Source organism: Falco biarmicus, chromosome 4 (assembly GCF_023638135.1).
Source record: "Falco biarmicus isolate bFalBia1 chromosome 4, bFalBia1.pri, whole genome shotgun sequence".
NCBI classification, from domain to species: Eukaryota; Metazoa; Chordata; class Aves; order Falconiformes; family Falconidae; genus Falco; species Falco biarmicus.
The window spans coordinates 10,630,460-10,648,281 of record NC_079291.1 but is presented as its reverse complement, the minus strand read 5'-3'; the positions used below and the strand labels follow the sequence as shown (position 1 = coordinate 10,648,281).

The 17,822-nt window shown below is 38.5% G+C and overlaps 1 protein-coding gene across 11 annotated transcripts in view; it reads right to left on the bottom strand.

The window, feature by feature from the left end:
* Positions 1–17,822, bottom strand: part of RBMS3 (RNA binding motif single stranded interacting protein 3) — a 722,581-nt gene that overhangs the window by 94,230 nt on the left and 610,529 nt on the right. For all 11 annotated transcript variants that reach the window (XM_056334362.1, XM_056334363.1, XM_056334361.1 and 8 more), the window contains one exon: positions 274–380. In XM_056334362.1, coding sequence (XP_056190337.1) covers positions 274–380 — 107 coding nt within the window. The remainder of the gene's footprint in view (positions 1–273; positions 381–17,822) is intronic.

Sequence of the window (17,822 nt, the reverse complement as noted above, 5' to 3'; positions counted from 1 at the left end):
CTCAGGTCCGGCTGCAGAGTGTTTGTGGTGGTGCAAGCCTGCGCACAGTTCCACAGCTCCACACCAAGCTCTGAAATTCTCTTTTCCTGTAACTGTATGCCCCGCATGTTATTTTAAGCCTCCCTCTCCCCCCCTGCTTACATACCTTTTTCTGTGTGAAACTATTCTATTTTGTGTGCAATCTGATTTCTTCGTAGGCCTGAAAGGTAGACCTCCAGGTCTGCAGTTGACTTCTGCCAAACCCCAGGAAAATAATTGCCGTGTGGCACTTACCTCTCCTTCTCTGGGCCACGGCCTTCCATTCTGTGTGTATTTGCTTTGATTCTGGCGCTTTTTTTGCCCTCCATCAGCAAATTTGCACAGCAAAGGCTCAGTGGGGGCTGTGAAGACAAGAAACCCAGTCTATATTAGCATCCTCCCCAATGAAAGTGATTATACCAGCAACAGTAGTGCTTTGTAATACTGATCTTTTGAAGTAAAATCTTGCCTTCTGCAGATATTTTTTGCCTCTTTTAGCCTTGACTCCACTGGCAGCTGTTCTTATTAACTAAGCTTCAAAAAATATATACTGGCAGCCCTTAAAAGAATTTAGCAAATATTGTTGAAAAAATAATCAGCCTACGCAGAACGTTAAGTTGCTGTAGTGGAATAGTAAGAGTCAGGCATTAGTTCCAGCTAAGTTAGACACGTATTCATGACGAGCATTAGTGCAAGGATAAACACTGCTTTACTAAAGCAGCTTTCTGTTTTTATTGTAAAAACTTTGCAAGAATCTGTTTAAGTTTTCTCACTATTTCTGTGTTTCTCAGCACCCACGCCTTTACAATAAACAGAATGAAACAGACAGTTTTGCCAAGCACAGTCCAATTAGCTTTCTTTTCCTCTTAACTCCTCTTTTAAGCAAGCTGGCAGCTGAGGAACCCCCTTTCCTCTCCAACTGGATCTTGTGTATGTGAATACAATAGTCGTGGGGGGGGGGGGGGGGGGGAGCAGAGCTCGGGGAAGAAAGGGTATTTCCAGAGTTGCACACCCCAAAAGGCAGCTCACAATAGGGACCCCCAGTGAAGAAATCACCACACATCAAACGGGTACAACAGGAAGAGAACTTTGTGTCTTGGGATCTTTTCCCATCTACTCAGCTTTTAACAGCTTCCTAAAAAATATTTTAGAACTGTAATTAGCTTGCTGGTGGGAGCTTGCTTTTGCTGCCTCCTTCTTAAGAGAGGGGCCAAACTCTACCCACTTCATTAGGCGTATGGTAGGATTGTCTATTGTCTACAATAACAGAGAAGTAAACTAATACTGGCTTGGCTGAAAGAAATCTAAAAATGATGTGTCACATCTGAATCTTTTCAGGAATTTTTGGGTTCCCAGGCATGACAACTAGAGGCTAGAATTAATGAACCAGGGGTTTCCATGGAAAAAAGCAAGAAATCTGTTTTTTCCTCCTCATTTCCTGTTTCTGGGAGGCTTGAAATGTCAAAAGAACAGAAGTGCAGGGACATGAAGGAAATGTTGCAGTAAGAAGGTTAGTCAACTTGCTGACTTTCATATTTGTAATAAAAATTACGATTTGGTTAAAGGCTGAGATAAATTCACATAATATTAAAATAAGCTCACCTCCCCCAAACTCTTAGTTACAGCCAGCTCAAAAAGGGTCCGAAAGTGAGAACTGCGATCACTTGAAAACTGCAACCAAGGAGCAATGCACATAGAGGATCTCACATCAAAACCACAATTTCTCATCGGGACAGCATCACTTTGGCTACTTCTGAAGCTTTAACAGCTTTGTTTTTTCATTACCATTTTACCAGGCTAGTAATTTCCAAGGTCACTAGAAACTGAACTGCAGGGAACAATCCATTATTGGCAGAAAGCTCGACTGTGTGACCCCAGAGGTCATTCCCCACCTCTGACTTCGATTATTGTATCAGATTTTGGTAAAAGCAATGCTCAGCCAACCATTTTAAATTTAAAATAATGAAGGTTTAAAAGCATCCAGGTGGCTATGGAGGTTCTTTCTGCAAATGGAGAGATTTTACAGAGCTGATTGCCCTGCACTTTCACCAGTTTTACTCCACAGCGCGATGCTGCATGATTTCAGAGCGGTTACTTACAATTCACTTTGATGTGACTGTGAGGGAGGAGCAGGTGCTAAGCCAGCATTAGAGAAAGACCTATTAAACATCACATCTGAAGCTTCAAAAGCTTTTTGTTTTAAGCACTGAACAACTATCAAACCACACACAACACCATTAGGAGGAGCATGTAAAAACCATCCGCACATTGGGTATTTACACATGCCAAGATCATTTGCTAGTGTACACATATGGTATTATCCCATACACTATGATGTGGCTGAGCAAGCTAGGAAGTCATATGGCTTACTACATGTCCTCTCTATATATTAATCAACCACAAATAGGAAGCTGTTGCCATTTCTGGAATACCCATATCCAGTATTACCATCTGACAACCTCTTAGTTGTTAACTTGGGGCCTCCTAAAGTTGACTGAGATTGAACAGAAATGCCAAACAACCTTAACCCCCTGCCCCCATCCAGAAAATATGTGAAAAACATTGTACAAACTTTTCAGGAGGTAGGGAAGAAGATGGAAAAGGACAATGGTACCGTGGCCTTCACAGGTAAGTTTCTGCACAGGAGGTTATATTCCTCTACAACAAACTGAGGGGAACTCTGGAGAAAGAGTTGATCTGTGCTGTTCAGCATTAACATAAGCAAGAAGATCAAAAGAAAATGTTCTGACAGGAAGACAGAGTCCAGATAAGATGGCTTTGGGGGGTTGTCGTTTGCTGTTTTGTTTTTTTTTAAACACAGGCATATAGCTTATTACATCCAGCAAGACAGAAAATTATCTTATTAGCTCTGAAGTGGCGTAGGTCTTAATGGTTTACGACTGGAAACAACTATGGTAACCAACCTCAAAATATAAAGAAATCAAATTAATCTCTCTTCCTTCAGGATATAAGGTAAAGTGGAACAGAGTCTTAGGAGTTTAAACATGTTGATCTAAGTACACAGAAGAACTCAAATATCTGGTTTACTTCAGCCCTCTCGAAATCCCTTCTAAGAAAGGTTCTCTAGGCTTTGCAAGATCAGACATGAATAGTTGACATTAGTACTATCATTCTTACTAATCAAAAATGTAACAACAGAAGGTACTGGAAAGAGCATATCCTATTCCATTATATCAGCAAAACTATTGCTAAGTAGAATTCTTTTTTAATGGTTTCATCAAATGTCAGAAGTGCTTTAAAAATAATTATTAATAAATTTACATCAGACCAGAAAAAAAATCACGATTAGGTACTATGGTTATCAATTAAAAAAGAAAATATTTAGGAACTATTCAAACAATACCAAAATTACATGAATAATAATCAAGACACTGCAGCAGAAGTGGGATTTTTTACCCCCAAACACTTCAGAATGAGAGGAAAGAAAAAGGTGACTCTTTTAAACATTTTCTGCTTTAATTCTCTTCCATTCCTGACAGACTCTCTTCAATTTATGAACTGAATTTTTACTTTTCTCATTTTCCTCTGTATGACCACAATGACTGGGGGAAAAAAAAAAAAAAAAAAAAAAGCAGCAGCCTGTGTTCCTGCCTCTACTCTCACCTTTTGTACCTCTGACTTAATAGAAAATGTAATCTGGATATCTGTAGATGTTCATATTTTGAACTGATAAGCACATCTTTTTATATGGTTCCTGACATCTTCAAAATTTTGAGCATGTGTGGTATTTTGAAACATATCTAGAAAATGTACTGTTGGTATTTTCCTGTCAGAGAAGTGAGAATTGATTCATTTGAGACAAATTTCAGGCTATTCCATCCTGATAAACTCTTCAAGATAGAAGGCACTGCTCTTTCTTTGCCTTCTACCTGACAGTAACAAACACTAATACCAAGAATAAATAACAGCTTTAGCCTGAACAAGGTTCATTAAGCCATAACACATTTTTCAAGAAGATTTAAATGCTTGCTGTAGTTCCAATCCAAAGCCTGCTCCAGTTAAGACATAAATAGCCCTGAACTTGGCTTTCGGTCCTGAGAAGGAAGTGGGATCAAATTGATAGTGCTCCTAAAAAGCATTTGCCAAGATATTCAGGGCTGCTTTAGAAGAGGGCAGTAGCTGCTAGTGTTCCAATTCTGTTCCCATGGAAGTCAATGGCTAAAGCCCTATCTCTCTTCAATCAGGCCCTGAATTTAGTCTAAGAGTTCAGTGGAGGTGGAAGAGAGAGACTGGTTTTATGTCAATCAAGCCTGTCGATATTGTTGAGTTCCCTTAGGAGATCAGCTTCTCATGCTCCGCTACTTTAGATGGACAGATTGCGCGGACAGACTGTGCAGACAGACAGCGCTGAACTGCCAAAAAGGCTGTTACTATCACCAAAAGCAACACTGGTATTTAACATAGGACAAAACCTTTAGATGGAAGAAGATGGGGATAACAGTGCCCCCTTCTCAAATCTGGCAGCCTCTTTGAAATGTTCCTTCTCTGGAAAGCAGCTTCAATTAAATTGGAGAATTCAACAAAAAAAGCAAACTTCTAACTAGTTCTGAATACATAATATCCTTATTCTTTCATTGATCGGAAGGCAGATACACTTGAGCTTCTACATATGCAAAAATGTATATATTCATGAGCATGTGCTTCATAAAGGAAGATGAAAGCTGTCATTTGCATTCAGTGAATCTTCTTCATTATTTCAGGCACTCTGAAACTTTTTCTATCTTGAGAGTTACTGAAAAAAGCTTGTCCTCCACAACTTCCAATTCAGTTGTATAGCATCGTCTGTCCAGCAATGGCAAGAGCTGCATATATAAAAAAGTAATAACAAGAACATATTCATGTATTTTAACTGCTTTCACTATGAATATTTTTTAAGACAGAATATTTTTTCAGGAATGTCAGGAGGAGTTTAATCTCTTCTTCTCATCTTGTGCAAAAATGAAAGTAACATTTTCAGTAGACAGCCTAGCAACAAGTGCATTGTGGAAATTCATATGGGTCTTTAAACAACTTCATTTTGTTAATGTGAAGAAAAATGATGAGAAAGTCACTGGTATATCAATGAACGGCTAGTGCACAGTCAATGATCTTTTTCAAAGTATGTTTTTATGAGAAAGCTGGATTAATTTATTTTTCAGCCTTGGCAAACCCTCCTCCACAATAAAAAACGGAGCAGAACCATAATTGAGTTCACAATTACAGCAAGCAACCAAACTGATCAAGCTTTGATAACTATTTTTCTTCTTAACTCCCTTTCAAATTATTTTGTTAACATTTTCATGTTCAAATCACACAGGATACCTGCTTGAAACATCCATGCAAGAACCAACCCCTTTGTCTGCCACAGATCAATCATTTTCAGTCTTTAAGAAAAACTTCATCCTATGGTAACATCAAAGCCACTTTGTAAGCAGACCTGTTTACTCGTGCAGTATTTCAAAGGGAGACATGAGACAAAAAAGCTCTAGAAGCAAGGCAGGACAGAGCAAGTTCAAGTTTTGATTCCATACCTGGGCTCAGAATGATGTACCCGGCAGGACTACAGTCTTTACAGAACCATCAGTTTATTTACAAAATGAATTTTGCTGTTGCAAGCTTTAAAACTGCAAAAGTTTCAGGACCCCATCAACAGAGCAAATCGCCCTAGTGAGTCCACTGGCTTCTAGGAAAGTTCTGTCACATGGTACTTATCCATCCCAAAATCACAAATACACAAAACTCAAACTTCAAGGAAGATTAGAAAACACAACCATAGCTATTCTGCTCTTGGGAAATGAAGGTGAAGAATTACAAAAGAAGGTAGGTGACACAAAAGGACACGTAAGGGCAATGTGTTACCTGAGTGAGGAAACCACAAGTAATGAAGCAAATAGACACATCATCCTATCCCACATGGAGTTCCTGACTTGCTGAAGGACAGAGTAATACATTTTGTCCCAGAAGCCCACAATACTGGATGTGACATCACAGGACAGACCCTCACATATATACATAGAAGTATCATGAAAACACTATTACATGTCCAAATGATTCCTTGCTGCTCAGTGTTCCTGCAAGAGTCGGTGCTTTTACAGAGGTCAAGCAATATACAGCATACTTGTCCAGTAGGTTCACAGTTAAATTTGACTACGTGATGTTCAGTGGACTTGTACAGCTGATTATGAAAGCAAAACAATGAGTGAACACTGCATTTTAGTTTCTACAACATACCACTTTCACAATACAGTTATAGATATTGGGGAAACGGCTTTACATAAAAGTACCCCAAAGAAATAATCAAGCAAACATCTCTTTGGCTAGGAAAAAAAAAAAATAAAGGAAGTGATTTACTTTTGATAAGGTGTATTATACCTTAAGTAATTCCCTCTACTTCATCCCTTTGTCTTAAGAAATGGGAAGCAATCCTTTCATCTTTTTGTATAATAATTATTTCTAAAGAGCAAGAATATATTAGAAAAGAAAAAAAAAAAACCCAGAGGAGAAATAGTGCATCAAGCATAAAGTTAGTGTTTCTGTTCTGTAAGAAAGAAATTACTTGGAGCACGTAGAACAACTAACCACATGTATACATTGGAGAAACAGCATGCCAACTGTGAAGCGTGGTCCAGATCTTGTTGCAATCGATGCAAACTCTCCAGCTACTACCTAGAAAAGTTATACTTGATCATCTTGTTGCAAAAGCCCCCATATAAAGATTCATTAGAGCAGATCAGAAACTAGTCTCTTTCTATGAGAAACTGCAACATTAACTTTACAGTTTACTTTTGTTTAAAAATCTATTTTTGTTTTTAAATTTTCAACAGAAGAGCAGATTGGGCGTGCCTGATCCAGGGTATTAAAAAGCTTCATTCCAATGTTGCTGATAAGGAGAAAATGTTATAACTCAATGCGTGATTTTACAGAGATAACGTATAGAACAGATGTTTCAATATGGTGTTCAAACTTAAATAAACTCAATCAAAATAGCAAAGCTAAAATGCAGTATTAGAACAGTGCTGAAATGTTGTAACACAACGGTGTATTTTTATTTTAACAAAGTCAATATCTAAACCAACTCTAGTGCTGGTTCTTTTGGAAAGCATGAATGGATGGGGAGCAAAGCTCATTTATTAACTTTATTAACTAATAAGTAACTAAATAATACTCTCCACCTGGATGTTGGATTCTGCCTTTATTTTAAACAAAAGGCCTGAATCAGAGCTTACAGAAGTTAGAGAGAGATTCTCAGGGGATCCAAAGGAAGTCCAATTTAAATTTGAGATAACTGTGAGCAAGAGCAGAGACAGGCCTGTGAATTTTGCCTGAGAAAGCAGCTTCCTCAAACTTGATGATACAGCAGAGTTCTGCCCTGTTGGAGGTCCTTGGTGTAACACTAAGAAATATCAGCTGTAGTCCATCCTTGGCACCCAGCACTATGACAGCTCTTCACAACCTTTAACTACTGAATGAAAAGGAAGTGGGGTCTTCGAGGAGTGATTTGTTTTGCAGTATTTAAATTTCTCCAAGTGCCATTACAGAGAAAGAGGAGGTGCCTTCACTGAACGACTGTGCAACCAAATCAACTAAGTACGTGCATCCATTTGCAGAAATCATTTCATGTACCCATGTTTAGACCTGAGTTTTCCATGACTTTCAGACAGAACCCAAAACCAACTGAAATTTGGGGCATGTTGTTTTAACATGCCAATGCTAATTACAAAACATAGAATTTGGCTGGGTTAATACCTCCTCCAAAACCCTACTTTGATAGACTCCCTTGGATTCCTGCCTCACTGGAAAAGCCATGTGCCAAAAAATAGAGACAGTATCGCATTTTGAAGAGGAGTACTGGTTACAAGGAACTGAAAGCACTTCACATATTATCTGTGAGATAGATAATAAACAAATACTGGAACGAGTAGATGGCTTTTTTTGTTAAATAAGAAAAGCCTCACACTTGCTCAATCAGCATTGTTAAAAAGTGAATACTTAAGAAACTAACCCACCTTCCCATGTTTGAAGACTTTTTGTGTGGAACTTACGAGCTTCCCTGGACTTCTCTCATGCCACAGTAACTAAGCAAGTTAGCAGTAACTAAACAACCAAGACACTGAAGGAAGAAGAGCCTACACAGCTCTTCTGGAAACTATGCAAGTAATTAGTAAAATTAAGATATGGTAATGCAATGGTTTCCTACGAAGATTTTCTCTCTGTTGAGAATGGATGACAAGTGTGAACAGCTTTCAAAGAACAACAACAAAATATATTTTTTCTGGTTTTGTATAGATTTTGCAAATGCTAATTACTGTCTGGGATTCTGACTTCTATGATTTAAAAAGAAAAAAAAGAAAAAAATAGAGGTTGCTTTTAACGTTTTTATGCCATTGGCTCACTGCTTCAGAGCTCACTAGACTACGCATGTTTGGGCAGGGGTTGATTTCTCCAAGTGAAATGAAAAAAAAAGTCAAAAAATATTCCTGAAAACATTCTAAAACATTTTGTTGTTTTTCACTGTGAATTCCTAGACCATGACTTGCCACACAGGCACACGCTCCTGCCACGTGTGACGAGGAATTAGGAAGGATCAGGTGAACAATGTCCAACACAAGATCTAGTGAAGTTAATGAGAACACTTTCAATACCTTAAATGGGTTGCGGCACAGGCTCCTAGCCTGCGACTTGAACTGGAGGTAAATATGACAGCAGTTACGCTGGAGTATCTCTTATGAATTTTATTCTCTCTCCCAGCATTTATATTTTCAGTGCCACCACTCAAAAATTACAGGTGCTACTGTTTTATTGGGTCTTTAAACTTAGAGCTGCAATCCCTTCATATCAGTAACAACACATAAAGAAAGTCCTGACAAGTGCTAGTCCGTCATTAGGAAGCAGTTTTCAGCAAGAGAACACAGAGTGAGGTTCTGCTGTCTGACTGTGTTGTCCCTTATCTCAGAGAAGCATTAAAGCCAAAAGTTCCTGCATTGCAGCAGTGACCTAGAGGAGAGTTCTGAGTTGGATCATGTTTTTAAACAAGTAGCACCCTGACTTTTGAGCATTTACTTCATACTGGTGTACCACTTGAATGCTCCTGTTCCAACCTTCACCAGCTGAGCATACCATCCCAGGACTCCAATCTACTTGTAGAAGTTGACTGGAAAAACCTCATTTGCCCTCTAAATGTGAACCCAAAAGCACTCTTTAAATCCCCCTCTGAGACTGCCCTGTGAGCTTTTAGGAAGATTGTACTTCATATACCTTTTTGCCCTCTCCCATAATCTCAGAAGTTATTTTGTTTGGATGAAAATGGAGATCTTGTATTTCTTACTGTTCAATTATTAAGGAACAGCAACAGAGTCAGCTTCATCGGAAAGGCTCAGCGATTTTTAAATGATCTCATGTACCGTAATTTATAATGGAAAATCAGGTACAAATAGTGTGAGATGCTTTCTAGTTCCCCTCTAATGGAAATAAAATGAATCCCTGGTAATGGGTGACCCTACTTGCTTCTGTGGTCACCCATTTTACTTTTTAGTGTTCTCTTTAGTAGTCTCGGGAGAAAAGAGCAAATGCAAAGCTTTTATCTGAAGCTGCTTCTCAAAACAATAGCTCTGTGCTTCTGCTGTAAAATCTATTTTTACTATTCTCATAAACAAATATTATTGATCACAGAGACTTTGCTATTATCCCACTAAGAAAAACTTACTTGCACTGACAGTCCAGAGACAAGATGATTGGAATTTATGCACTACAACGAATTATTTCTGGCTCTGCTAACACAAGGTTATTTCATGTAGCAGTTTAAGTATTTCTTTATTATTTAGTATTGAATTTATTTATCTTAAATTTAATTTTATTAAATCATGTATTACTTTTTATTTATTTATTTAGATAAACCAGAACATTACCATCACAGCATTCTGTGTCTGTGTGACACTGCTAGAACTAAAACTAGAGAAGAGACAATTCTTTTTGAACATACATTGTCAATATACACAAGGAAACCTGGTCAAATGTCTTATGTCAACACAATGTTTTCTTTCCATCAGCATAATGATAATTGCTGTACACAGACATGTATTTTTGACTTATTAAGGTTGAGGTTTGGCATTCATGGCTCACACTCCAACATATGTATACCATTAACGTCTAGAAGAGCTTATGCAAACCAGTGTTGAACTACATGAGGAAAAATGCTTCGATTATGACCATTAACTTATTTAATTCAGACTACCTTTAAATAGTACATTTTGTTTACTGATTGTGGGGAAAGACACATCTGTTGTGCCTTTGTGAACGGTCACTGCAATAAAAAAAATTACCCTATATATAATGCTAACATTATTTGCAGCTCTACTCATAGCATCCCGAGGAGCAGCAGTAGAAAATTCTTACAATAGAAAAAAAGTTTTGGTTTGGGTAAAGATGCCCTGTTCATGGTCAAAGCTGTAACATTACCTTCCTGATATGAGAGCTGAAACAGCGTATTCCTAAAAGCACTGATTACTTCAATGCATGAAAAATGTCTGTGTAAATGAAAAAATAAACCCAATTTTAACCAGCTATCAATCTGTTCAACAGTTTTAAAATATTCAGAAATATTCAGATATTTTTTTCTCAGACTGCCTTATGAAAATCCTTTTATTTAAATCAGTTCTAATTAACACACATTTCAATGACGACCACTGGGTGCAGCAACAAAAACTCCAACCACTTATAATCTAAAACATACCTGAACAATATAATTTTGCCACTACTGTGAGAAAGAAGGAAAAGCTGAAGGGAAAATTCTTTTTATTGTTATTGCCCTTTTTTCATTTTATTCTTCAGCATTCACTGGAAGACATAATGTGCATGCCCTAAAATGAACAAGTTTGCTAGTAGCTAACACACAGCTTTGCCAGTTTCCTCACTTAAATGCAGGAGCACCTTAAAAAAGTGCATTTGACCCTGACTGTGTCAGAACCGCGGCTGGGTACGCGTTACACAGCAGAAAGCATTTACAAGGCTGTGAATGACTGATTCTTAAAGGCAGGAATTCATTTCGCTGTGGTAGAGAATATCCAAATCACACTAAACACCTTGGACAGGATAATTACTGTGTACAACAAAACCTCGCTGCATGCTCTGCCATCTCCTCCTGTAAACAGGCCCAGAGGGAGGGAGGGAATACTTTGAAACCAACACATAAGTAAGGACACTGATAGCCCTTCCCTTCTCCTCCCCAGCAGAAGGGGCGAGCAGCAGCTCAGAACACGGACCGCTGACTACGGGACACACCAAAACCCTTCACAGCTCCAGTTCAGCAGCACTGGCTGCTCCTGATGGCAACTTCCAAGCCCCGAGTCTTCAAGACGGGCTTTTCTGGGTGCTCCTGAAGCGAACATCACTGTTCCTGTCACCAAGTGCCTGTAGGTAGGGAGCAAAGGTAACTGGCATGTATGAGCCAGGAAAGCAAGGAAGGGCCTCGGAGAAAGAGTTGCTTAGTGGCTCCCATTTCCTTGAAGGGCAAGATGGCAGCAAGCCCCTGAAGCATACCACCGCTCCTGCCAGGACATGGAGGCTTTGCACCAGCTTACAGTAAGTCTCTGCCTTCAAGGCACCATTGTACCTGTGATTTCCATGACAAAAAAATGCACAGTGGGTTCACTGGGAATTGTCCAGTAAGTCACCTATTTATGATGATACTTTATCCAAGGGAAAGAAAAAAAAGTGAAATTATAATCTTCTCCCAAGACAGGGGAAGATCTTACTCATACTTCTTGGCTCTTTTCAAAATGTGCTGATGACACCAACACTAAATCTAATGTGTTATGACATAAGGAAAATTCTAACCCCTGCAGCTTAAAAATCCTTTCTTAGCATCTGAGACAATATCCTAGAATATTAAATAGATAACACTAAACTCTTCTGAAATAGTCAGTTGCAGAGCTCTCAGCTGAGGGCAGACAAGGAAGCAAACTTACGTATTAGAGACTGAGTGATAGCCTAATCTTCTTTAACTCTGTGCAATTCATATCTTAGAGGTTGTATGAAGGTCATGCTAGATCCTGCTTTGCAATGGGTCCAAAAATGGCAAAAAAAAAAAAAATATATTTCAGTGCTAAGACTGGCAAAGTAAAATTAAGTTCTCTTTCAGTCAAAAATACTGGAATAAGAACAGGAGTGAGACAAGCACAACAAGGAAGAACAGATGAAAAAGAAAAAAACAAAACAAAAAAGGTATAGAAATAGATGAAGAAAAACACCTTAAGAAAATGAAGGGAAAAACAGGAAGGGAAGGGAGATTCTGAATTGCCCTTGAAAATATTTTAGCTTCACACAAGAGCAAATGCAACTCATGCTCTTCTCCATTTCTGGATGACAACAGAGGTCTTCACAGGCACAAAGACTGCAGTGAGAAAACATTGTAACTGAAAAAGCAAATGACTGGGCTAAATGTCACTGCCTATAGCAAACAGAATGACAGAGGTTTATATAAATTGTGATTTTCTCTGAAAAAAGAGACTAAAGACCTGTTCTGTTGCACTGCGATGACTGTGGATGGTCTCACAGTAATTGTATGGCATCAAAACATGAATGAAAATGGGAAGACTGCAGAGTCTCCTGTACACAAAAATACTAAGGCTCTGTTATCAAAGTATCAAAGTCAGTTTAAAAGCTTATCTCAAAACTCTATAGATGATCCAACACCTACATGCCACGGGAGATAAAATTAGTGATGATGACATGAAAGATGAAAAAGCAAGGACCTCTCTTCCAGCTAAATTAGATTATGAGAGACAGTAAAAGTCTCTGACATCAAAATCCAACCATTCTGTAAGGTTCTGTCCCCATTCGGGTGGGATCCTTCCTTGGTCTACAGGCATGTGGACGCAGCCATGGTGGCATTATGAGTCTGTGTGCCACTCTATTTAAAGAATGATTAAACCAAACAGCACTATCAGAGTCTGGCCTGACAAAAGCCATCTCCAGCTGATGTGAAGCAGCAATTTTCTTCAGAGCAAATGATTTCATGAATCAGCCAGCAGGGAGTGACAACATTCTGCTGAAAGTGACTAAGTGTGTGACCTCTGGGTTGCAATTTCCACAAGCTTAATAAGAGTCCATTGCAAACGTGATCACATTTTTCACTCTGCTGTTAACAGAGATGCTAATCTGGCTCTCACTTTCGTTGTTTTTTTTTTTTTTTCTTCCCTTTTCTTTTTCCAGCTTTATTGCTCACAATGTAGTATTTCCCCAGAGACAGAGAACAAAGTCTACTCCATGTTGCTAATAACACTTGAAGACAGCACAGTACAGTAAGAATTAAAGGGCAAAAACTTTCCTACTTTGAGGAATGTGGCAGGCCTAGCAGAGTCCTCATGGCTTTCTCCTGCCATGAGAAGGCCAGCTCCGTACTGAACTTTGCAACCTGGTGAGAGTCAGACGGACTGAAGTGAGAGTGAGAAAACCTTTTCCAGAACACTTTCTGGTACAGATCCAGAGATGGAAAAAAAAATCCTACCCTCCTGAAGACGGTCAGAAGAGGTACAATTGAGTTTAAATGAAGGGTAAGGTAAAGTCTGAGTAACAAGAGCATGAATCTACCCAAATTTTTGAATGTTCTCCAAATACTTCAGCTAGGATCTGCACACAAATTAAATCTCCAGATAATGAACCGCAACACACTGATGTCAGTATTAATGCTACAAGACTAACACAACTGTTGAATGCTGTACTGCCTTATAAGACTTGATTGTAACTCTGAAACATGGTAGAAAATGGTTTGTTTATACCTTTAATAGCAGTGTTGGGGAGAGGAATAATGGAAACCTAGATTTCATTCAGCATCAGGATTCTAGATGTTAGTCGATCCTAAAAGGAGCCACAACAAATGGTTAAAAATGCTGCCACTGTTGTTCCTATGCAGTACAGTTCCACTCCTTGGGCTGTTACCAGCAGCAAGGACAAAGCCTCGGGTTCTAAACCTCCCAACTGAGAAGGACACACTTCTCACACTGGAGGTAAGACAACCAGTGATACCAAGACTCCTTGCCAAGGGTGGAGGAAGCTTTATTGAACAGGCCAGCATGGACTTGCTGGTGGACCAGGAGATGAAAAATCTGAGATTTCTTTGTCTCCACCGCTGTCTGAGACGCCCAGAGAACTGGACTACTTGGACAGGCACCATATAATTAAGGTGCATCTGTCAAGTTGTGCATTCACTGGGACAGTCATATGAGATATCCTCAAAACTTACTGGTCGGCTACATGGTACATGCCCAGGCTTTTTAACTAGCCTGGACAGAAATACAAACACATGTGACATCGTGCAAACACGGTGACCCAGGGGTCAGCCAGGCCTGTTCACAACAGACTGCTTTAGCCCCTGGATAAGCAAAGATGAAAGTGCATTTGGGCAAAAGTTTTTGCTTTTAGGGTGCCTTTGTGTCAAGCTAGAATAACTTTGCATGTTTGCTCCAGGAAGACTTGCTTTACAATACTGGGAAAAAAATACAGTTATTGGATGTGGTCAGCTTGCACCAAACTAGCTTGCACCAAACTAGCTTGCTTTTATTATCAGCTTTTACCGAGTTTACATAGCATATAAAATGAACACAGAGCTATCCAAGTTTATATATATTATATTATATATATATATAAAATAATCCTGTATTTCTTATTCCTGCTTTATAATTCCATTCTATAAGAGTCTTCTCATACTAACTGAACTATTAATATTTACATTATGCAACATGTACTAGTGTTGCAGGATTAGGGTACGAGCATGCTTATGTAGTTCTCAAGCTGTGTCATGCCATGCTCCTTCAAGGTAACTTCTGCTGCCACTTTTTGTATACTTAATAATTTTTTTTTACAGTGCTTATCACAGGCTTTGTTTGCAAACACCTCTCAAGCCCTAATTAATTCATTCTCCCAGTAGGTAGTGAAGTATTTTCTTTGTTTCACAAAGAGATAAGCTGCAGCATGGGGAAAATGCAAGTTGTCCAGTGTCACACAGTCACTGAGTACAGATCTCCTGAGTTCTTGTGCAGTATTTATTCACAAGATAACCTCTCTCAAAGAGCTTTGCCTAGGTGCCCTATTTTCTCAGCCTCACTTCCCACTTCATGCTGTTTCAGGGAAGATCTCTTTCACTGATCCAAGTTTGCAATGCCACTCACTAAAATGCTTTATCAGAAGACAGCTTGATCTACAGTGCTCATGAAAATTGAGCTTGTAATCATAATAAGGACTGGATGCCATTATAGCTGTACATATGTACATTACTCTGTGTGTATTTGTGTCTCTGCACCTAATATATTTACATACACATATCAATGTATGTGCATATTATTAGGTATATGTGGAAAGTTAGCAAATACATAACATTAGAATAGTCAAAGTGCAGTTTTATCTGAAGCTTCAAACAAACCTGTATTATTTACTGTAATATTTAGCTATTCCATGCTCACACTCCTATATCCCTAGAGGGCAATGTCACCTAATAGGTTGTGCTCATGTCTCTGTCATCTTCACATAAAGCCAAAGATGATGCTATTGCACAGACAGAAATAAGTCTGTACTTCGTAAAATTTAATTTAGCTAAATATAGACTTGCCCCTGTTTACTTTCAAGAAGTTTTGCAGCCTGATTTCAAGAACAGCAAAGTACAAAGATTATCCAAAATTTACCTACCTTCACAAACCTCTGGGATTTTCCTACCATGTCCCTGTGTCGAACAGTCTCAGGCACAAATAAAGAGACAGTTCAAGACACTGAGGCCTTGGAGAATAGCATGCAGAAACTTGATTGCCTGCACAAGAGGCACTTGAAGGAAAAACAGAACGGTCATTTTCTTCTCTGCATTTACTGCTTTGCTGCTTTGCAATTAATATTCTTTTTTGTAAAGCCATGTTTCCTGTTGGCAAGGTCCACATCCAACCCCAGGTCTCAGTCCACATTTACGCTCAGCATTGTTCACCTTCCATACTATGCTCTGGCAACCCTGGTGAATGGGGTTTCAGTGGTCTCCTCTCCTTTGCGTATGCAGTGCAACCTCTCACTCCAACAACGATGTGCTACCTCTGAACAGAAGACAGTGTTTGGGGAGCAAAGTTTTCCAGCAAAGCTGCTGACAGTGTGACCTCAAGGGAAGCTGTGACTGTTCAACATCTTTTAAAATCAGAATAATGCCATGTATTTGCTTTATTGATGGACTTAGCCTGGATTTAGACTCTGAAATACATAAATGTAGGCTTCTGTTGTTTGCTTCCTTTTTGTTTTAAATGATTGATAATTATTTCACAAATGTCTTCCCCTGACATTTGATTTGCTAGATAATACATAAACATACAGTTTCTAATGGGTTTTCTGGCCTTTTAACCTAATTTCTTTTCTCATTACTTTTCATTTCATTTCCAATTCTGATATAAAATCTATTTTCCAGAAATTTTTTTTGCATGATCTGAAGCTCCGTCGCTTTAATAATGTACAGAATGATATTTTAAAACAACAAAGCCAAGATCAATGATAGCAGAGGTGAAATCAACCTATTTTTTTTAACTTTTCTCTTTCATGTTGAGCTGCTGAACACACACTCCCTCCAAGGTGGTTCCAAAATTATGTTGGAGAATAGTAATTATTTTGTGCATGTGAATCTTTCAAAAAACCCTGCCACATGACAACAGTTGAGCGAGGACAAGCCAAGACAGTTCAGCATAAGAATACATATATTTTTCTGTCAAATACTGTCTGGTATTGTTACTCTTTTGCAAGGATTTATTAGCTAATTAATGATTAGGCAAATCATGGCGATAATTGTTATGAAATGAAAATTACACCCGTTAAATTTTTGTTACACAGAGAGAGGAAATAACGGCTAGAACTTGAGGGACATATATGAGTGTGCATAGAACAATGAAAAAAATCTCAATGTTAAGAGAAGTGAAGTACTGAGTAAGTATTCCAGTACATTCACTAATTTCAATGGCAGCGACTAACAAAGTTCAGTAATTTAATTTCCATAACAGCATTTACACTCTTTTGATCAAAGCAGGCTACAGTAACAATTGTTCTGAGTGTATCTTTGGTATTATATTCATTTACTCAAATTTCTTCTGCTTGAAGAATTAAACTGCTTTTTGTGGTCTTCCTCAGCCAGTATAAATCTGGTGAAGTCAGTGGGACCATGTAATTATTGGTCTTACGGCACTACATGTCCATCCACTACTCCATTCATAAATGCATGAAAATGCAGGTCAGCTTTCTAAAGAAAACGACTTAAAAATCTAAAGGGTGATTGCCCTTTTTCCTTTGACAGAATCTTTCATGACTAAGAGTGACACACATTTTTTTTTCCAGTGAAGACTCTCAATATGCCATTTGTATATCATCATTCTTTACACAAAGGCCCACTGAGATTTCCTAGCACTACACTAAACAAATTAAGCACCTTTTTGTATTGCTACGTTTTTCAAAGCACTGATCCCATGCTCTAAGACTCAGAACAGAAGAAGTCTTCTGAAAGAGAACTCTAAAGAGAACACATCCAATCTGCTATACAACCTATTTTTTCTGTTCTAAAATATCTTTTTTTTTGAAGGTGTGGCTGTGGGTAGAAAGGATAACGCAATAATGATCTTCAAGCAACAATACCTGTATTGTAAAACCGCAATTTATTAAGATGTCCTTTCCAGTGTAGCCTAAAGCACTAACCTGACATGCTAACAGACAGGTTTCTATTTAAACGAAAAAGAAAAAAGAGAAGTCCTTAAGAAACAGCCTCTAAAAAACATGTTTTTGACTTCCCTCCTTGAATTCCA